Source organism: Haliaeetus albicilla, chromosome 7 (assembly GCF_947461875.1).
Source record: "Haliaeetus albicilla chromosome 7, bHalAlb1.1, whole genome shotgun sequence".
Classification (NCBI taxonomy): domain Eukaryota; kingdom Metazoa; phylum Chordata; class Aves; order Accipitriformes; family Accipitridae; genus Haliaeetus; species Haliaeetus albicilla.
In genome coordinates this window covers 16,393,303-16,416,860 of record NC_091489.1, presented here as the reverse complement: position 1 = coordinate 16,416,860, position 23,558 = coordinate 16,393,303, and the positions used below count along the sequence as shown (strand labels likewise).

Genomic DNA, 23,558 nt, shown 5'->3' with positions numbered 1-23,558 from the left:
TTCGCCTGGTCCCTGTGACAGTGACTCCACCTGTGGGGAACCCACTTCTTACAGCTAGGGCAGGTACTGAGTGGTGCCACCGCGAGCGAGACAGCACAGCGAGGGCACAGCCTACAGCCATTTACACTTTTTAGGCCCTCTTCTTGGACCTCACAGCATGAACAACTCATTCGGCATTGAACAGGAAAAGCTCCCAGTCTGTAGTGGGAACTGGGAGCAGCAGGGAGGAAGGAGCATAGGGCAGGGCAGAATTCAGCCAGTGACAATAACCTTTCTACAATGGAGTTCTGCATCATAAGCATTGCTAGTTTATAGCATACTCAAAGCCTGCTCTGCATCTTCCATGTGGTATCTTCTGCCGTGGAAAGAGAAAGAGAAAACCATGAAAAATAGCACTTATCTTTCACTGCTGAATAGAAGTCTGTAATCCAAAGTAAAGCTTCAAACACAAAAGCAACCATATGAAATTTAGAGTACTTAAAGCCAGATTTTCACAAACACTTGCAGGTACGCTGCAAAGTATTAAATGGCGAAATATTTACCCGGAACTGGGATGGCGTTTCCAGTGTATTAAAATCTGAGGAAGAAGATATTCCATCTTCAAGGGTCTCCAAAAACACCTTCTGGAAATCCAGCATTTCTGGCAGACTGCCGAACAAGGACTCCATCTGTGAAAAACATCAGGCTATGAAGTACAGCACTCCGTGCACCTAACGGTGGACTTGCGAAAACAGTCCACTAAGGAGATGTGACCCACAGAGGTTGAAAAGGCCAATAACATCTTCATTAATACTTTTCAAACGGGTTTTATAAAAAAAAGAAAAAAAAAAAAACACCTTAGCAAAAAAGCAAAGGTTTCTTAGGCATTAAGTCAGAAGAACAATTACCATTTAAAAAAGAAGTGACGCACGCACCAGACACAAAGGCACTGACGGGTGTAATTCCTATTGTTATGTTCATTGTTTGCTTTTTCTGTCATGCTACTCAGCAATGAAAAACCCAAATGCCAAGGTCTTAACCCATAAAAGAATGAAAACCACATTTTTCAGTTATTCCCTCACCTCATCCTGGGTAAGGAAGGTTTTCCTTTTGAAGGGGCTCCAAGTATAGCTCAAAGAGGCAGCTCAAGTCCTGCAAGAAACAGAACTCATTCACTTTTTATGTAACAGGTTGAAAATGTTCTTTATACGACAACTGCAGGATAGGGGTAATTTTCAGGAATGAACTAGAGATACAATTCCTTTTCTGTAACAAAATCATCTGCGTGTTGTTAGCACTAAAGTGATTGCTAAATTAGATACTAATTCATTTTAGTGTAATGTTTTTGTTTCATCTTTAAGGCTTTACAGCTTGATTATAACAAATCGTATTTTAGTATAGCATGAGGAGAAAATATTATGGGTGATGGCTTTCTAAAGAGTCCACGTATATGAACAGCATCAAGTGTTTCAATCATGCATGTTAGATAAACCATATAAATAGCCACTCATTTAAATGTCAGTAGTAATATTCAGAAGGGCACGTAACATTTTAAAATCTTGTTAGAGATATTAATGCGTTCAGTTACATTGTTGGGAGGACACAATTAGCAGCTTTTTCAGTCACTTCTTCAAAGAATTGGTGCCACTTTTGAAGACTTACTATCCCACACCAAAGCATGACAGCAGGGCTGGGGCCCACTGCAGGGCTCTCCGACCCCGAGAAGAGACACGGCAGAAATTCTTATGGAGAACGAATAACGAGCATCTCCCTGAGAACACTGTAACGAGTATGTGCAACCTGCCAGGATTTTGCCAGGTGCAAAATTTCACACGTCAGTGACCTCCATGGTCGTGCCTTTGTGGAAGCAATTCCTCTATAAGAAATATCAGCTGGACATACATGGGGGTCCGTGTTCTGTAAAGCTTCCTCAAGCTTTACAGCATCTGGCTGTTTTAGTGTATTTGTGGATATACTAACAACCACAGACTGAAAGCATTTTCTCCTCTTTTCCATATACATTATTGCAGCAAGTACCAATATCTGTAAGTATGTGTTTTGAGATCCGGCAAAGTAGATGATTCCTCCTTGCTGAAGGTCAATAAAATCAGTGTTTTCATGTTTCTTTTGGCATCCAGCCACATGAATTTGGGGTTTATAAAAAGAAGAGACATACATCTAACAAATTATGGACTTAGCAGTCAGAGGAGAAATAACATATGTGTGATGCTACAACCAACTGGAGCTGTGCCTTTTAGCTTTGCTGATTCAAAAATAATTATGCACTATTTTCCACAATTAAACTTTTTTTTCTAATTTGTAGGAGACTCTATTCTGTTGTTCTGCCAGATTTATTTTCGTCTGGAAAATTATGGAAACATCCCCTGGAAAACTCCTATGTTAACATATTGCAGGTATCTACTCCCCACAGATTACCACTCTCCAATATAAATACAAATTGATTAGAACTAAAGCTACTAGATCAAATCCTACAGCCTCTATTACAGGAGCAAGCCTGCTGAAAACAACAGAACAATTAGATAAGCACACTTTGTAGGTTATGGCCCTTGTAGAGGGCTGGTTATATAAAGGTAAGCATGAAATATGTTAAGACCATCCACAAATCACAGGCTGCCTCAAAACCAAGGCTGCAGCTAGCCAGGTTGTTTTGGTTTGTTGTTTTTTTTTTTTACCTTGACGTATGATTTCTCAGTGTCCATAAGCTCTTGGATGACTTTCCTCAATCTATCTGCATCAGAAAGGTGGCGAGCCAGTGGCCGTGGAGGTGGATCCTGGTTGTCCTTCTGTCCTTCCATACCACTTGCCTGGACTTCTTGGAAGTTTCGGCACAACACACTGATCTGTTCTGCACTCTGTTAAATGAGACCAAAGAGACAAACACTGATGTTTTAGAATACAAACTGTACTACAATTATTTTTAAATTCCTCAAATTTTGCTCTTGTTCCAAATTCAGGGGCTAGAGCATGCCATTGATTTTTGTCAAATATGGATCCTGATAGCATTGAACAGTTTCAGTTTATAGCAGATCCAGATCACAGCAGTAAAATGAAATGAAAATATTCTAGTGATTTTCCAGTGCAAATTATTTTCAGTCTTCAGATACAAGCTCATGGGATGCAAAAGAGGAGAGAGCACTCAGATATACCTTATACTTTGGTTCTTATGACACTACCATCACACTGTTTTCCATCTCTTATTTTGGAACACTCACTGCATCAAACCAGAAAGAATTAGCAGATAAAGATCTTTTAAGCATCCAGAATAACTGTTTTATTTGTCGTCTGCTACCTATATTGCATTGTGTGGTTTTTTCAAACAATGAGACTTGGAGCTGAGGGTTCCAATTCCAATGTCCTGGGTTGTCAAAAGATGTTTAGATGCTTTGTCTCCAAGGAGACAACTACCTATACAGATTTTTTGCTTTCAAAAATGGTGAATGGGAACCTAAATCTTTGAGATTCTTTAGAAGAATGATAAACACGATAAAACCCCAGAAAATTTTCAAGTAAGGTAGGAACTGGAAATGGAACAACAACAGTTAATCTTATAAGGTAAAGATGGAAAAGAAAGAGATTTTTCTGACACTATGAAAGGGTTGCGTAGTTTGCTCTTGCATGACCATCACTAATATCCAAAAACAACTTTTGCAGGCATTACTCTTTAATGCTTAATTTGAAAATTATTCCACTGTTCCCTATATGACATTTTCCTGAAAGATAGAATATCACTACCAGTACCCAATTCTACCTTAACAGCTGTTGATATCCACCTCTTTGTACTACATGAAACAATTCTTCTGCAGTGCTTCTGTCTTTCAGATGCTAAGATACCAGACAGTTGCATATGCTGTGCCATATATTATCTTCTATTTAGTGAATGCATTCAAATGAGGACTATTTGAATGCTGCCTTATTTCAAGTGGAAGTCTTGTTTCAGTGAAGAAATCAAGACATGAGTGCATTTCAGAACTGTCTTAATCTGTACTAATTTATTCCAGACGCTGTTTCAGGTGGTCCTTTTTGGAACTCCTGATTCACCACTGATTATCTGTGTAGCTAAGTTCACCAGCATACTACGTCATCAATTGATCAAATGCAAAAGTTATTCTGAAACTGAACTGAGCTATACAAAGCCTTCTGTAAGTTGGAGGCTAAATGCACTAGCAATTAAATCTCAGCCATTCATAGGACAAAATATAGGTACATCCCTCACACCTATATAAAGGAAATAAATGTTAAAACATCAAATACTTGCCATCTAGTCTATATTACTCTGTAGCTTCCCAGCCCCCAGTTTTAAACAATGCCATCACTTTAAAAAAAATAAAGTTACTTTCCTCACTAATATGTGCAACCATCTTCCACAGTCCTATATAATGACAGCTTGCAGGACTGAAATTTAGATACGTTTTATATTTACAACATTTATTAGGACCCCCAAAAATGCAAAGTAAATTGAATGGTGTTTGTTGGAATTATAGCTGCACACTGACAGAATACATTTAAAAATCACTGTCACTCTGTGCCACTAAAATTAATCAGTGTTTTGGAAATAAATCACAACTTAATTTATGAAATAGGGTGGGGAGGAAGGTGTATTTTAAAGCAACTTCTAAATAGCTGAATGCCAAAGTACTTGGGTTTTGTTTTCTTTGTTTCTGATGTCAGAAAGTGTTGTATTTGTATCAGAATGATTCAGACTTTAAGCTCTCTACAGCTCAAGGTGCGCGTGGGCAACTTGATTTACATGAACCTGATGCCTGATCAAGGACAGTAGATCAAGGATATGAGACAGCCTGTTGAAAGCAAGTCATAAACATCATCATCAGGCAGTTTTACAAGGAGGAGTTAGAAGTCCTCTATTCCTCCTCAACCACCTTTGCACATAGGGCAGGCAGACATTGGAGAACATGCCATGTTCTCCATTCCCTTCAGTTTTGGGGCCAGAGCTGCATCTGCCATGAAGAACCACTGGATAAGAAAGCATATGGAAATAGATGATACTCCTCAACATAAACACTATTTGAGCACCTAAACAACATAATTTTGGTGTCAGAAATTGTTCCACACAACTGGCCCAAGCCCAAGGCACAGGATTACTCTCAGGTACCTCTCAGCCATACTGCTGGGCAAGTAGTGATTTTTATGAACTTTAGTAGTTTCCTGAACACATAAGCACTTTGTGTTTGCGAGTCTGGCATCAAAAAATATTGCCCTTGTCCTGCACTGCTGCTTGTAGACTCTGGTCCTTTCCCACAGCTTTGCTGCTCTCAGTCCTTTCCTTTATGGAAAACTTTCAGACTGTGCAATATCCAGACCTGATTCTCACTCTTTGTGTCCACTGTGGTATTTGCATTTGGGTCAAAGCAAGCATGAAATGTTACTTGGTCACAGGACAGAAGTATTTCACATTCACTCCTACACATTGCACGGACCATAGGAACACATTTTGCCAGTGCAACCACAAAGTGTACATTAGGTTCTGGATCAAAAGCCCAGTATTCATGAGAAACTTCATAATGAATAAGTAGAGAGAAATAAAGGCTATTTGCTTCATATTTTTTTCCCAAAACTCCCTTACCACCCAAGTCAGGATCTCCATCTTTTTTCTACACTGCTCTGGATGCTACTTTCTGCCTCCCACACTAAACAATGTCCTGCTCTTCATTATGTTTTCTGCTTAAAATAGATCTTTTCCAGAAACTTTAGTGGCTCTAGTGACAACCCCTAAGAACATCTCTTTACTATCTTTTATGTGGGGGCAGGAGAGAGCCAGCCTCTGCCCTATTACTGATTGCAGCTGGGATTTCAAAGCCACCTGGGCATTCTGGATGTCAAAGCAGAGTTTGGCAGTCCAGTGCCCTCAAACCAAGAAGTCTCAAGAGAAGCCCCAAGTTGACAGTACATACAGGCATCATAACGTTGAATTAAGGTGGGAATTAACCCTGAATTTGCTCTGACAATGACACTGCAACAGCTAACACAGGCAGATTTGACTCTCAGATACATCTGGTAAACTCCTTAAGCACATAGCTTTTTATTTGCACAAGGCTAAGACTGTCTGTACTTAGCAAATGGTAAAAAAATTATTTATGCCAGCCTGTATAATGTGCAGCTCATCAGAATAAAAACATTTAAGTTGGTGGAAAAAAAAGCCCAGATGACTGACTGTGCAGAAGGCTGCAAGGTACCTCGATGCAGAGAAAAGCTGATGAGAGCATACACACTTTCTCCAAAATCCATCACTTGAGCTGATGTACGCCACTTTCAGCAACATTTATAGGAGATTGCAAGAAGCTTCAGCTTACCTGTGGCACTGAACAGCAGACGGATAAGGCTAAAAATGCAAAAATTTTGACTAACAGTGCTAGATTTGAACGGCAGAGTTGGGAAAGACAACTGGAGCTTACGAATGGTTTATAGAAAAAACAAATACTTGCATTCCAGGGAGAATGAAGTTAAGCAGCACTGTACTGTTTTATTGGCCACTTTCACAGATTTTCCAACAAAGCTGTATAAACCCTTCTACAGACCTAGCAGTCAGGGGAAGCAGCCTCCTGCCTCATACTCTCTTGGCCTCTAAGAAAACTGAAGGATGCATGGAAGCAACCTTGAGAAACGTTTTTTTCATCCCTGCATGTTTGCAACTCATGGTCAGGTCCTACATCCTTTTGCAGGCAGTGTTCCCTGTGAGTGAGGATTGCTCACAGTACCCTTAGAAAGGAATATTCCAGTCCACGTAATTGTCAGCTGGACCCATAGCAGTCAACCACCACAGTGGTGCTTAACTTGTCAGACGGAGATGAAGCACATCCCATTTTCAGTAATAGTCCTGATAAGAAATATTAGAGATTATTCCTTTAAACTGAACAAAAGGATACTCTTACAAGGAACCTTTTACAGATTTTCTTTGCTCCTTGCAGACAAGCATATCATCATTTGAGGCTGTGCTATTCCCACCAGAGTTAAAAATCTCCATAAAATTAATCGGTGAGAGAGCAGAAGACATTAATCAGCAGTAGTTAAGCATTAGCACAACAATTTCATGGCTATCTTGTGACTTTCTACTGAATGATACTGATTGAACATAAATGCTGCACAAGGTCAATTAGTGTTACGGTGTCTCTGCTCATTGCTGTTTATTTTATCCTCATTTATACACCTCATGTACTCCATCAGTTGGTCGGGGTTTGTTTGGAAAAGTGATGGAGAGGAATATTTTGAGTAGGCTAAGAAAACTCTACAGTCTAAGAAAGACTCCTTGGGAGGGTTAAAACCATGCATGTCCTTCAATGAGTCGTCAGATTCCTGTACCCTTGTGCAGGACACATCTATGGGGTGATCACCAATTCTTTGAATTCCTTATCCGAAAAGGAAGCATGCTCAGAAAACATCCTGCAGAAACAGATTAGTCTTGCACCCTCTAAAAACAAACAGCTAACAGCTCAGCTCTGCCTGATGTATGTATTTCCGGAGACACTGAATGCACCAGTCAGCAGAAGAAACACAATTACACAGGATTTTGAGAAATGAACAGCTGGCCAGGGACCTCTTTACATCCCTCACTGTGTGAAAAAGGAAAGCTTTTGAGGATGTCCATCACTTTTCCTTTGTGTTAGAAGATGCTTCTCTCTTGGACAAAGGCAGCCCTAACAGCCGTCATTTTTTTGTGGGTCCACCACTTTACAGACTTCTCAGTCATCCTCAGACTGGGAAGTACCTTGCAATGTAAAAGGCTAGAAAGTTGCAGACTTTAGCTCCCCTAAAGACCACTGAAAAAAAACCTGCCTTATGGTACATACCGAAACAGTATATGTGCATTCCTCTGAATTGTTTATTAAGACTGAAATATGTCAGCAGAGTTTTGCTGAAAAACACCTTGTGGGATTTTCACCACAGGTATCTGGGCAAGACTGCTGCTCAGCTTCGGGCAACAGAAGCTAAAACAAAGTAGTAGCCTCAGTCATCACTTAGCTTCTGGTCCTTTTTTTTCCCCACTTCAAGGCCACTCAGAACATGAAACTGTTCCCGACTGACACTGCTGAAATTTTAGGGGTCTGTTTTGTTTCGCTGTGTCTCTTGCATGTCTTTTAATTAAAATGTTTAAAACATTGCTAAAAGAAAGGTATTTTTTTAAAAGTGTCCAGTCAGATCCTTTGCAGCAATAAGCCAGGCATAGTTAGAGTTACACTTCAAAGTAGGGAGAAGCAACCCCTCTGCGCCGCATTATAAAAAGCTGCCCTACCAGACACTACCAGACCAGACAACAGGGGAGGAATTAACGATGGACTTTTGCCTTTGAGTGAGAATTTCCCAATTTCAGGGAGATGCACATTAGCAAAGCCAGACTGTTCCAGTAATGCAAGTAGGTGTCACCAACCTCACTTAGAAATCCCAAGTACGGTAAGAAGAGGGGTTGATGACCTAGTAACTCTCTCCTGACAGCACAGGTCAAGGCCTGAAAGAAGGCTGAACATACAGCTTTGTAAAAACAGCTAAGATGCAGCCCACCTGACGTGGTGCCTGAGCTATTAATATGAATTGCATGGTGGCAAATCTTCCCTCTCACTTCCCACACAGAGAGAGATGCCCACCTTTCTCCTTGGGTATAGAGGAAGAACCGCTGATGACTTAAGCACTCGACTGAGACGCTAGTTATAAACCAAGTCACGCAGCAGGGATCTGGCCCGAGAGCCTGCACCGACCAGGTCCCGAGGACCAGCAGCTCCCACTGAGTTCAGAGATGCTGTGCTCAGCTTCTCTAAAAATCAGTCTCCAAAGTCATCTGACCCAACACATACCAAAGTCAAAGGCAAAACAGAAGCCATTTCCATTGCGGAATGTTAAATCCTGACCATACAAAATGTAAAGATGAGAGCGTCAGGAAAACAGAGAGAGGAACCCTGACCGCCCAGGGCGCAAAAAGGAGACTTGTCAGGTAATACTAAAGCACACAACGCAAATTTTCCCAACTCCTGATCTTGTGAAAATATTGTCATTCTTTCCTTCCCCATGTCCTTATCCTGATGTCGTCAATTTTTAATGCAGAAGGCTTATGTATTTTTCCACCACCTGTGCAATATATTTACAGCCTTCTTATATTCCCCCAGCAGGACCTTGATTGTAGCTCTTATTTTTTTTCCTCCCTGTTTCCACAATCCTAAATTATTTGTGAAAAAAACCCAGAGAAATAGTTAAAACATTCATGCTGCAGTTATTTCCAAATTTCCCTGAAGAATCTTTTTAAAACCATCCCACTTCTTGTCAAAATCTGGATCATGACTTACTCCTTTCTCTGACAGATGCAAGAAATAACTTTGCTTGAGCCCGACAGCAAACAGTGCAGGCAACCAACCCACCCCTCCCTCCCCCAAACTTCAAAAAGCCCAAACCTTTTCCCGTGCAGCGTACTGGTATAAACTCACCCACCGACTACATGTTACCAGAATCCATTATTTGATTATTATTGCTAGGACAGTCAAGCGCAGACAGCCTGGCACGCTAGTACAGCCTAGTACAGCCCCATGTCACCTACCTTATCCTAATTAAGCAGCACTCCCCCCAGCTTAACCCATGCCGCTGCAGAACTCACCACAGAAAACATCCTGTGCAGGGAGCCGTAAGCTGCTGCTGCCTGCTGCTGGGTTTTGCGAGCCAACGCTAAACTCTTAGCTCTGGTTTTACTCCTCCTGAAGGCGGGCATTGTGGCTTGTGAATACAAACTTTGCCAAAGGAAAAGGCCCCTCGGAAGGAAGCCACGGCTGTTGCAATCCCCTGCGAACACACCTTCTCTCCCAGCTCAGTTGCCCAAGTTTCCCTTTTGTGCCGATTAAGGAAAATGAGAGATGCTGTCAACGTCCCAGTGTAACAGGGCTAAGCAGCATACGAGAGCACAAACAGACCTGCCATGCCTCCCTTTGTTACTACAAATGCAGGGAGAACGTGCCATATGAGAAGGTTTTTTTTAGCTTGATGTAGTGAATGAAGGAGAAAGTGCAGTTATGGCAAGGGAAGATGGGTTTTATGTCCCCAGAAAAGTACCTGCCTCTGTGCCTGTGAAATGTACTGCATAAACAAAACATCAGGTGCTTTGAGAAAATTAGCCAAATACCTAAAAATATCTAGAGGGTGCTGACTGCCCTGAAGGTCGGCATGAATTATCAATGGTACTGATGCTCTGTCAAGGGTATATGCCGCTAAATGGTGTGGCATACAAATGCTCTTACAACGATAAAATGAAAAACAAATAGGCAGCTCTCTGGATGGCTTCTTTACATAATTGTGCTTGTCCTTTGTTCAAACTTTTTAGTTATAATTACACCAATAAAAAGAAATTTAAACTGTGCTCAGTAATAAATTCAGGCTTGAAAGTAAAAGTCCCCACGTTGATATATTTACACAAAGCCAATCAGGTCTACAGATAGATTGTTCTAAAAAAAAAAAAAAAAAAGTGACTTTAAATAAAACATTATAGTACCTGACACCACTGAGCTGAAGAGTTACAAGACTGACAAGCAATTCATTAATAAAAGGAGAACTATACCAGCGGCATAATAAAACACAGTAACTCCCATGTTCTCTCTGTCACAGCACTGTTAGAGCATAATGAAGTTGAGCTATAAGGCTTCATTCAACGCTGCCCTTGCCACCACCCTTGCTCTCTAGCAAACCCTTTTCTTGAACCCAAATGATACACCAAGCCTGGGTATCTATATCCTTGGTTATGAGTGTGCTGCTTCAGAGGTTTCAAAGATATTCACTTTTGTGCAAGCAAGGGAATAACGCAGCCTTCTCCTTTAATTACTGCAATTAAAGTTACATCCATCTCTTTCCAAATCATTAGCTTGACAGCTCAGCGTTTGCCAAATCATACAGCTCCGTTGCCGAGCGGCCGCCTATCAGAGGAACAATGATGCTGGAGCCCTGAAACAACATGCTGCTGATAAGGCTTGCAGAATGTATCACAGCAGTAGGAACCTCTTGTTTAGCTGATGGACTGTGCCCTTTCTTTCTTTTGGAGACTGATATCGGATTCACTGGGTGAGGAGACTACATAACAGAAAACTGAGGAATGGTCTCCTTTTGCCTGCTCCCTAACATTTCATTTTTCAGTGGACACACAGCCTGCTTTAAAAATCCAATTACATGGACTACTGTGTAGCAAGTACAAGGCTACTTTTCTTATCCACCATTAGTGGCTGCCTCTGCAGTAGTCCACAGACTGTAGGGATTCACACAGCAAGTCTGAAGAGAAGAAAAAAAAATCACTAGTCTGTGGAAATTAAAGGTTTACAGTATCAGATATGGCGTTTTAAAAATAACACAGGTCAGGTCACCAGATCCACATTTATTAAGAGTATAACTATACTTTCTGGAAAGGTACTGTTTCTTCGTTTTCTATCAGCATGAGTCGTAGCAATTTTGAGCTCTGTTTTTGTTAATAGATACGTGTTAAAACACAGCTCATCCACTGGCACTGGGAAAACAAAGGCTGCTAAATTTCAGGTCCAAGCGATATCGTCAATCTTGATGAAAAACAACAACAGGACTTTTTAATTCCATATTAGGAAGTTATTCTTCCCCAGATTTGCCAATTAAGCCTGAGTTATTAGCTAGCCATATGCCAGCTAAAAAATGTTACCAATTAACAGCTTTTTTTTTTCCCTGTGTATTCATTAGAAAAAAACCAACTATGTTTTAGTAATCCTTCCAACTCTTATTGGGGGACATGGATAAATCAAAAAAGCAAAAAACACAAACTAAAATAAACCAAATGAATGAAAGCATTTTCTTTACCCTTTCTTCTTCTCTAGAAGCGCACAACAAACACTCAAGCCCTTTTCAAGAACACATCTCCTATGTAAAATTTACGTGTAAAATAATCAATCTCCGTGAAATATTTTTAAGATGACTGGAAAAATGACATAGCCTTGTTGTTTGTTCCTGTCTGGTTTGAGTAACACACATTCCCTTTACAGACATCTGGTTTTCATCTTTCCATTTTAGTGGCACCAGGCTTGAGTTACCATAACAGTAACATCCTTCGAAATACAGGCTTCCCTCTATTGTCCCGATATGTCTAGGTGCGCTTATCTGCATCAAGTTCATTTCCCATCCTGCTTTTGCCCTTAATGCATGAAGGTAAAAGGCTAATTTTGCTCTGTCTGTATATACTTTGAATGAAAGGAAACAGCAGCTTGCCTCCAGGACAATCCTGAGCACTTGCAGGCTACTTTGTAACATCAGTCTGGACCACCCGTGAAGCAGAAGCATAATTACAACATGCGGGTTTTTAGATATAACTGTGTCTGTGTATATATGTATGTATACACACACCCATATATAAAAAATATACAATATGTACATACATACCCTGGACTAAGAGGAGCTCTGTGACATTAGTAGTCTAAGATACTTATATCTTAATATACTAAGTATACTTAGTATAAGATACTAAGATACTTAGTACTCTCTAAGCATTATAAGCTCAGGCTTAATTCATCTGGTGTCCAGATCCCTACAGTGATCTAGAGCGACTCCATTTTTTACATTTTATAAATGTAGGTGGATGATTTCTCTAAATAGTTTTCTAGCATGCTTATTATACTAATAACATGGTTTTTAAATGCCTTCAAAATGTATTTTCAAAGCATAATTGACCACAGTGAAGATATTTGCTTTAATTCCAGCACTACAAAAATGACTTAACATTCCAAGTGTTTAAAATGAATTCTTGTTTAATTTTTAATTTCAAGCATCTTAAATACTGTTTGTAACATTCCCACCCAAAGCGTTTTGTGCTGAATGCAAAAACTTTTCTCAAGTGCTGAATTAGAAACTATGGCAACCACTGAGACATTATCTTTGCAGTTGCATTCATCTTTCACAATATGTTTTTGCACTGTGCCTTCTTTGGAGGCACAGAGGGCAACCCTTAACTCTTCTAGTAGCAGTTAGCAGCAGGCATATTGCGTTTCAAATGTTAAAAGATGCAATACCCCCCACCCCACCCCCACCCCCCCGTAAAGACAATTACGGACCCTCTGAACTCCACATCAACCTCTCCCCTGGTTTTGGCGGGGTTTTGTTTAGGCACTACAGAAGGATTCTGCTGTCTCAGAAGGAAATAATCACCATGTGAGTGAAGGTCTATGTCTGCCCACAGCATGTTAGCACATAGAGACAGAGGCACACAGTGCTATGGACAACAAAACATGAAAATCTGTTGGAACTTCCCTGTGCATCTGGCTCAACTGACACCTTACTTTTTTAAAATTCTCCTCCCTCTTCCTTCCTTTCAGGTATCTTTTTGCTCTCTTTGATTTTGCAGAATCTGCTGCAGGTAGCAGATTTTTTAAGTTTTGGCATTTCACGTCTACCTTTGGCCTTACATGTTCCTTACAGCACAAAACAGGACTCAAAGCCTAGGGTATGATGGCAGCCAGGATGCAGTATTTGTCCGAAATCCTGTATTGCGACTTTGTGTGACTTTGTGTCCTATGGGTAACTGCACATACCTCGGCATGCGCTAAAATTGTGCTTAAATGCTTCTGGATCGCATTTAAAAACATGTATGTTACTGTCAGCACTGTAACTGAACAGTATCTCGGTCTTAAAAAAAAAACACCAAATAATCTACAGCTGGCAGAGAGATTACCCTGGGTACCCTGGGTCTGTCAGAAGTGTGATTAGATATCTCTGCCTTTCATTGCAAAGTGAAACGCTGCCGTCATATCCTGCACTGCAGGTGACTAGGGCTGCCTTCGGAGGCCCAGGGAGGTGGACTCCCAGGCACCTTCCTGCCCTTCGTCACTGAAGTCACAAGCGTCTCCAGAGACACTGCTAACTGTAACCTGTTGCAATGAACCAGGACTGTTGTCGTATGCTTCTCTTTTCACCTGCAGGTAAGCCTCGTGGATTTTTCCCAGAAGACTACCAAGAAAAGCTGCATTAAAAGTCATCTCGCACTGGCTTCTTCCGTTTATAAGCATCAACACAACACCATTTCTTCTCCCGATCAACCATCTGCACATTTTACACTGACGACTGTCACAGGACTTCTGAGAAGACATTTCCTTCAGTCAGAAGAAAGAGAACAAATACCAACTCCCCCCCCGAACCCCAGCAACTCAGTGTGACAGCACAAAACAGAGCAACACAAGTTCACAACTCTGCATGCAAGAACTGCACAGTCTCCCTTTGGTCTTCTCTCTCACCGTTCTTGTGCCTCACTACCAGTAACTATGCACGCAGGTCTCCATCTACACCTTGACCTAATGTCTGGTTACAGGTTCACTCTAGATATAGCACCTTTCATGCTTTATGGTTTCAAGGCTCCTCACTGTGTAAGCCAAGACAAGCAACTGTTGTATTTGAATTTTGGGCCATCCATAGGGTGGCTCTGCTGCATTTAAAGAACTGCAGGATCAATGCAACAAAGTGAAATCCAGGATTGGGGTCAGTAGCAAGCACCCATTGGTAGGTTTACAGCAAGCCTTCTGTAACCTATAGTCCATTCCATAGGGGTGGAATAAAATACTGAAACCTCAATTAATTAGCAAAACTCTTACAGACTTCTAACAGGCTACAATTTCACTCATATCACTGATAACCTTCTCAAAGGATGACAGCAGGGGTCCGGCCGTGGCTCCACACTGCTAGAGCCAGCAACTCTGGTCGGGCTCACCACAGGCTGGGCTGTCTGCAAGGGAAGCGCAATAATTAGCAATGCTCCCCACAGGCTTCTGTCGCACTTTCGATGCGGAACTGTCCCCTCCAGGCACAACTGAATCAAGGAAAACCACTGCTGAGGAACACGCTATTTTCCCATGTTAGCTCTTAGACTCCCTAAATGTGTCTCACATCTGGAAGGAAATGACACTTGGATTGAAGAGGAGTATACACGATTTTGAGAGTACTATGTTGTTAATCTCCTTCCTACAAAGAACAGAAAAAAAAGCATGTTAATTGCAGACTACTCCCCGAGCTTTTGGAGCTCATCAACTGCTAAAGAGAAGTTCTCATGATTAAAATAAAGGGAAGATCCTTAATGTCCTATGGATGCTGAGTAAACCTTCAGGCAGGCAGCTCTCCTGCAATTAATGACATGCTGTGCAAGTGGGAACTGCCTGAGCAATGCAAAATAGAGCTAATGAGAAGCTATCACCATGAACACCGTTTAACTGGAATTGCCTCCATGCAAGAAATAGGTTTGTGGTCATATGGGTATACCAGTAGTTTTTTCTTCCTCTTACTTTACTTTTCCCAGAGGGACCTCTGTTGAGATTCTGGTCATTTCTGCTTGGCTTGTTTTCAAGGTAGCTCAACAATAGGTGTTTATTTGATTAGTAATAACATTCTCCTTCCAAGACTTTTTATTTTTACAGTCTTTGCTTAACAAAATTACTCCACACACATTTATTTTTTTTAGATTTCCCACAGTTTATTTCAATGTTAATGTTTCTTTGAGGATGTTTTGGCAGTAGGGGGTCACTAACTGACTGGCAAGAAAGGATGCCACTTATACTAAATGGAGAAAAAATATGGCTCTGAAACTTACTGGACACATGTTAACATCCATACATACACTGCCACACCATCCTAAATGTAATCAAACCACAATTTGTACTTCTCAGTTTTTAAGTTTTATGCACCAGATCATTGCAAATCTTCCTTCTAATTCAGTATATTTTGGTAAACCTTTAACTTTCTCCCAAAAAGACATACTAGGAAACTGTTTAACTTTGGTGGGGAAGAATAAACATTTATTGACATTTACCTACTGAAAGACAATTGTCCACTGCTTATATACACACATTCAGACTGACGATGCCTATCTCATCTCTGAGAGTGATCTGGTGATGACACTCATTCAAAGTAAACGAACCACCACAACTGAATATATAGGATTACATTTACTGACAGTGCCAACAGAAGGCTGTTGGATGTGTTTTGAATAATGGTGCCCTGAACTATCCCACAGCACATGTCCTACAGATCACATGCTTGTACAGTATTTTCTAGGTAACAAGTCAGAGGAATATATCATTCCTAGCATTCACTTGCTTTCTTCCGGAAGGTAAAATACCATTGCAATCATCCAGAAACATTGAACAATTGTATTAATTTTCTGCTGGGATTGGACTATATGAATAATGATTACTAACTGCTTTCACCTCTACTATTCCATGGTACCTGTCGCAGTTGCCCCCTTCCTCTCCCCAAAATCAAACCACACTTTTTTCTTTAACAATTGAGCATTCAGACTAGCAACGGGATACACGTTCTTCCATTCAGGTTTGAACCCTGACCTGAATGTATATTGTACCTCAGGATTTTTACCCTTAAATTACTCTATCTGTATGAGAAGTTGATGGCTTTAGTGCTACTTCTAATAGAGGGGTTTCAAAATCAGTTTTAGGCAGTTTGAAGACAAAACACTAATTTCTCCAACTTATGAAAACCATCCCTCCAAGTACCTGGCTATGCTGTAATATACAAGAGGCCAAAACCACAAATGCAGCAAACTCTTTACAATACTCACTGATTGTCATTACAGAAATAGCTGTGTGAAATCAGCTAATAGGTAACACAAGGATTTCCTTTTTGAAATCATGACACATGTATTTTGCATCTGTTGAAAGCTTGTTGTGGTATTTGGATGACGCAGAAGTGGGAAGATGGGTGTGCTTTCTGACCCAGTCTCAGTCTCTGCATTCACACCGCTCGGGCACCATCTGACATGCAAACCAGCTGCTCAATTGCACATACGCTTTAGATGGGTTGGAAGAAAAACCTCAACAGTTATCCAAGTTAGGCACTTTTGCATGTTGGCTCCTTGAGCACGAGAAGCGGGACTGTGTGCAAGGAGACCAAAAACCAGATTTCTCACCATGGTCCCAGACATGCACAGCTCATGGAAACATCGACTTCTCACTGCACTTGCAAAAGCTTCTTTCTGGAAAATGGAGGACTGTCCGCAATTGGCATCACAATAAACAGAACACACAAGCTTCAAAAGCACTGGAAGGATGATTTAACATTACATAGGAAACTCAAGCATCCAAAAGCAGACTTCTGAAATGCACAAGTACATATTTTTTCTACTTCCTTTTTTCCCCTATATCTATAAATATGGACTTTTCAAGTAGGGCCATTATACTGACCTGCACCTCATCCCTATAAAAAGCTGAAAGCATTTGATGAAAATGCTCCATCCTGCAGGAGATGCAGATTTGTGTTTGCCAAAGGTGCTATGCGCTCTGCTGACCAGACTTGTTGTGAGTTCTTCATTTCCTCATCAGATGGAGGAAAAGTGAACATGGTTGTCAAACAGGAGTGGAGAAGGAATGACCTGAGCTCATCTAAAGCAGCCCATGCTAGGGAAAGGGGTTCAGGGATTTTCAACCATAATTTCTGCTCATTGCGTTAAGAATGGTATTCCCAAGAAAAAAAGTGAGTTTTCTCCCTCCACAGTGTGTAGTATTTTTTATTTATTTTTTATTAAGAGGTGATGGTGATAGACTCGTCCTCATATACACATACTGATTTTGAGTAGATTGACTATTTTAAGAGTCAACCGCAAAGCAAAGGCAATTTCTGTAAGTCTCTATACCCAAGTTATTCCCAGAATCAATTTTACTTCATTGTTTGAAAGAAATAGAGCACCACTTCAAAAGCATTACAAAATCAAACCAGTTGGCCATTCTTTAGAAAGCAAATTCTTGTTAACATTCAAAGTTTCTCATCACAGTAGCTTCCATTTCTGCATCTACAATGTTAATGTTTGAAGATGCCAGCATAAAACCATTCTGCATTCAGTGACTATTTTTACTGTGATTACAAAGCATCACACTAGCTATTTTTACTGGGTTTCTTAAGTTTCTTAAAGAACTCTAAGATACACCTAAGAATAGAATGAAGTTATGTGAAATATTTGCACAGAGTTTACTTTAAGGTTTTCTTTTATGATCTGTAAAATATTTAAAGTGAAAATACCTCTTCCCACTCCCACACATGCATTTATATGAAGTTCCTTCCTTCTGTCTGTTAAAATTTAATATGATTTCAGAAATAATTATCTCTGATGATATTCAAAAGATTCAGAGCAACTGAAAGTCAGATCACAGCAGTCTGACGAGACCTTAGAATAGTAGCTACTTATATGGTAAAATTTCACCTTTTAGCTATGTTCATCTTTTATAAAAGCATATTTTTAATATATTGAAAATACAAAATAAAGATAAGCAAGTTAGTAACAGACTATTGAACTTTCTCTTAAAAGAAACCATGGGCTAGAGAAAACATTTCTAACCAATACAGTTTGCAATATTAGAAATCACAAGTAGCTAAAGGAAAAGTTGTATTTTTTATTTATTCAGCTTCGTGCTACTTTGATGTACGGAGAGTTTGATTCTTGGCAACTGTCAACATACCAGGATTTAACTGAGCACCACGAGCACAGACAGTCAGTTCTCAAAATGATTAAACACAACTAAACCTAATTGCACTGACAGGCATACTCAAGCCCCAGATTTTCTGAGGTCTGCTATTCTTCTGTCAACAGTACGCCTACATACTCCAGAACCAACAATTGCAAGGACGACATGCCACTGCCACATAAAGAGTATTTTAACACAGTTTGAAAATGTACTGCAGCAGAATGTGTTAGAAGTCTAACATCTATCCTTGTTAAATAAAATAGAAAATAAAGTTAAAGGTATTAATGGGGCATCCCAGAGAATACAGAGCTGACAAAACTAATGAGCGTTTGGAATGGATGATTCTTGATGCCCATGTGGTTTTAATAATATTTTATAACTTAAGGAACAGCTTCCATTTCTGGAATGAAACAATCCTCTATTGCCCTTCTAATTCATTTGTTAGCTCTCAGATGAAAGACAAACATACGAATACTCTAAATTCATTCATTTCTCGGACTACAGAAAATGAATGAACGAATGAATGAACACGTTTGAATGTAGTACACATGCAACAAAAGACTTATTTCTTTGAGATTACAAGGCACTTCTGAAATGCCTCACTGTACATTCAGTTAAGATGATGCTTAACCCTAGTTTGGCACAAGATGAAGAAAATAATAGTGAAAAACAAACAAAAATGCTCCAAACGAGAAACACAAAACCTAGAAATCAGACATGCAACCATTAAATCCAAAGCTTTAAGACTGTTTTTTATTTACTTACATGTTACAGGACAAAAATCAACCAAACTTCAAAGGAGTCTGCTCCCTCAGAGCCAAGTAATTACAGTTGCTGTCAACTGGGAAGTGAGCATCTCTAGCTGTCTCTCCCCTGAAATCATCCCAAACTGCCTGTTGTTCCAGGCTGTGCTCAGAACCTCCTAGCGCCACCAACGTCTTCTCCACAGAGCTCTGCTTACAGATCTCTCCCCCATACTTCTGTGACATCGCCGAAGGCTGAGGTGTCTGTGCTACTGCTCTCCCACAGCCGTGGGTCAAGGTAGCACATGCAGGAAACAGAAGGCAGAGGGGGAAAAAAAAAAAACCCAAACCCAAATTCAGATGCTATGCTTTTTGAGGCTGCACAATTTCCTCAAACTAGCTTTTATTAGCAATAGCTATTGTTCATCTGGTGAGCAGTCCCAAGTCACAGCTATAAAAACAGAAATAGTTTTAATTTCTTTTATACCCAATCACAAAAGCACTTACAACATACACTACCTAAATTTAGTGTGAGGTTTGAGGTTTTTTTAATTCTACATCTACTGGAGAAATCAAAAGGGTCAGACAAAAAGCTCTGACAGTAATAGGCACCCTCCAACAGAAAGACAGCAATCAATTACAAACCATTTGCAGAAATTGTAGAGCTGTCACAGACTCATTTACAGCTGTAGTTCAGGTCAGACTGCCTCTGACTGCCGAGCCATTTTCCCCCCTTGTACCTACAAAACTAGGACAGCTTCAGATAATCTTTAAAATGACACTAGCAGACCTGCATGCCAACCCAAGAAGTGAACTGCAGTATGGCATGGGCAGTTACTTCAACAAATTGTGCACAAGCCATTAATACCACTAGATGTAACAGCTTTGGGGCTGGAGAGAGGGCAGGGAGCAGACCTGTCTGTTTTCCCCGCTTTTTTGAGTTTTAATTGCAGCATGTAATTTAGATCATCAGAGCAAATTTAGCACGTTCAGAGCAGCAGCTAGCATACATGAATTGGTCTTTGCATATTTAAATCCTCCTGACCTCTCCCTAATTTTCTGTCATCTGGTGCATTTGACACAGATGATCAGGATTTGCTTTGTTCTTCTGCTAAAGCAAAGCTGATGCCCCAGAATCTCCTCCACTCCAGCAGGATGGGAGCTCAGTCGTCTATGCCTGCACAGTGCATGGGTGGCAGTGCATACCCCCGGCAAGCAGAGCACCCTGAGGTGCCCGGGGGAACCTGGCCAAACCCCAGGCTGCTGGTGCAGTCAGCCACCAAGGCATCCTAAGCCTTGGGGTCACCTCCACTGTGCTCCCGCAAAGATCCCTGCCCCTAAAACACTGCAGAAGCCCTAAAACAGGATAGCAGAGAAATCTACATTACCCCTTCCAAAGGAACAATGTGTCCGAGGGGGAGAAAAATCCAGTTTATTCTTGTCTGGTTGCAAAGACTTTTTGGGAGCATAAGCAATGTGTTACACAGGACACAGATTATCTCTGTGGGAACCCCCTGTGCAGCAGGAGATGGGCTGAAGACCCACAATCTCTGGGCTTCTCCTTACTCTCTAGGGAAACTGCATAAAGTCACCTATTTTAGACTGAAGTAGATTACAAAGTAATTCCAGAAGTAAGAGAGGATCAGCTCCTCTCGGTAGGGATGGCTAGAAGCACAATATATCTTCCCTGTTCTGGTCTTCTGAGTTTTTACATTCTGCCTTATTTCTACCAATTTTTTATACAACCTAGTATAAGACAGTAAAATATTCCTGAACCAAAAAACCTCTAATTTCATCGCTGTTATGCAAGAATGTAACGCAAGTGTTATCACAAATTTGCCTGGAGATAAAACCAACTCATCAACAGAAGTAACAAAAACATTTCTGTTGTCAGAATGGCAATGCCTAGTAAAATCACAGCCACCAACATGAAAACACTACCCATGCTAGCAGTTGCGGGGTTCAAAACAATATGCATTTGAGTTGGACACAGGTTGGAATTTGATTGACTTGGAGCAAAAGGGATGAAAAATTGCTCTTTGAAGACCAATGCATTTGAAGGTGGACACTAATTCTGGGGGTCCCTGCCTCAGCCTCCAAAGTCTTGACTGAGAGAAGGTCCGAGCATCCATTATTCCAGCTGAAGTCAAACAGCAACTCCAGACACATACAGGTTCTCCAGATTAGAGAGTGGGAATCACTGGCTCTCAAACACTGCACCTCTCCAAGTCTGCAGTCCAGTCTAAAACCACTGATGTTAAGTGAGCGTTGCTATGGTCACTGCCATCTTAACAACAAGCCCTAGAAGTATCAGCAAAAAGAAAACACGAACCAAACGGAATCAGTTAGAAAGCTGCAGTAGTTTTACTGTTCTCTGCAGAAATGGGTTCAAGCAACACAGAAAGATGAATCTGATAAGTCTCTGCCTGTTTGCCATTTGCCCCATCACACTGCTTTTGGAGATGCAGCAGCTGTGCCATAGATGCTGACCTGTCAGAGTGACCTCAAGATAATAAAACACTAAGTACAGCTAATACGCATAAAAAATTTTCCAAATTAGTGCCATACATTAAACTCTTTCCCACAGAATGCAGAGTGTTAACACTGCAACACTGTCTTTTTATTCATAAGGATTGTTATGTCAAGCATGTTCTTACCCTGAAAGGTAGACCAATCTTCTCCCTATGTGGCACTTGGTCCAGAGTGCCATCAGTACTGCTCCTTTTCAAGCTGGATGTGACATCAGGCACATTACTAAAATCTGTATTCAAAAGAAAACAAATAAATAAATTGGAGGGTTACAGGACAGGAACAGGAAAAGTATTTGCTTTTATCTGCAAATACTTTCAGTGTCTAGTAGAATTACTATAGGGAGAGAGAAGGAATACAAAATTTGCGATCCTCCCCACCCCCCAGAAAATAACACAAGAGGTCAAAGCAAGAAGCAACTATGCCTGGAAACTCTGCTTTCAAAACAGCAGCTGGACATCTAAGACAGTCTGGAGCAATGCACATATTTGATCAACCAAAATAAACCCAACGCTCTTGCTAACAGCATGCTTTGAAGGCAGCATTAACTGTAATCAGCACACTCTGTGCTGAGACAACCAGTGAGGATTATTAAATGCACTCAGTAGTTCTCCTTGGATAAGCACACTATTGTTCAACATGACTTAGTCTTGAATCCCTTAAAGATTTAAGAAGAAAAGAGAATTTTGCCTTGGAACAAACACCACAGTTCATAATACGGACAAAATCCCTTATTGTTACTAATAGTTTACCAATTTTACTAAGTTTAGAGTCCAGGTATATAGTAGCTGGCACAATGCAAAAATCAGAGGAGACACTGCCCTGCTCTACTTACTCACAGACTGTAGCTTTCAATAATATTTATGTGTATACTCAAGATCTATCCAACAATGCTGAACATTCATATAAAAATGATGGGGTTTCTCGTTACATTTCCTCAATTGGCTGCTTAAAATCTGCAGAGATGTTTACATGGAAATTCTAATTAAAACTCTTAGAAGTGAAGAAGTGATTTTTGATCTGCACTATATCAATCTGGGTAGCTGAAAATCATAAAGCAGCCACAAAAAAAAAAAAAAAAGATGATTTTTAGCAACCTCAGATGATAAAATAGTAATAAAATGAAGGGGTTTTATTAATTTGCTGCTTTGTTTCCTAGCCTTCAAGTCTCTAGGGTAAAATTCACACCACATTACCACATTTTCAAACTCCTTCTCAACACCTACAAATGCTGGAGATTTATTTTTAAGTGAAAGCTGAGATTCTCATTTAATCACTGACTCCAGCAACTAAGGTGGTAATTAAAACAAATATCACTCATCTTGCAGTAAAATTATGAGAGCTAGCACTAATGAAATTGTGAAGGACAACGGTATCTCTCTGCCTGGGTGTTGCTGTTGTCCTGTCCCTGCAGAGCAGAACCGGCTCCTCTCAGCAAGAACTGACAAACATGGACTGAAGCAGGGAGGGAAATGGGAATTTTAGGCCCAAAAGAGCACCTTATAGCCCATGAGGAGCCTTCCTGGGAAGACAAAACATGGCAGACAGACCCACAGGAAACCCAGAAAGATGCAAATAACTCAGCACAATGTCATCTTGATACTTTATTTTTCCATAGGTTATTAAGGTGCCTATGCCAAGCTTAGTATCAAGGCTGACATTTTCCACCCAGATGCCAAAGACTTGACTACTCTGTCATTTCCCTATCCTTGCACAACCAAGGTTCCATCGCTTTTCACCCCTCAACTTTTTTTACCTTTTCCTCCTGGAGTCACATGTGGCTCCTCATATCTCAGAGAATACATAACATGCAATACCCCAAGAGTTACCACCTTTGCAGAAAAAA

At 40.5% G+C, this 23,558-nt stretch overlaps 1 protein-coding gene across 1 annotated transcript in view; it reads right to left on the bottom strand.

The window, feature by feature from the left end:
• The window catches only part of TIAM2 (TIAM Rac1 associated GEF 2), a 92,161-nt gene that overhangs the window by 10,710 nt on the left and 57,893 nt on the right, over positions 1-23,558 (bottom strand). The window contains 5 exon segments of the mRNA XM_069787059.1: positions 543-668; positions 1,062-1,082; positions 1,084-1,131; positions 2,673-2,852; positions 21,841-21,944. Of these exon segments, the coding sequence (XP_069643160.1) occupies positions 543-668; positions 1,062-1,082; positions 1,084-1,131; positions 2,673-2,852; positions 21,841-21,944 (479 nt within the window).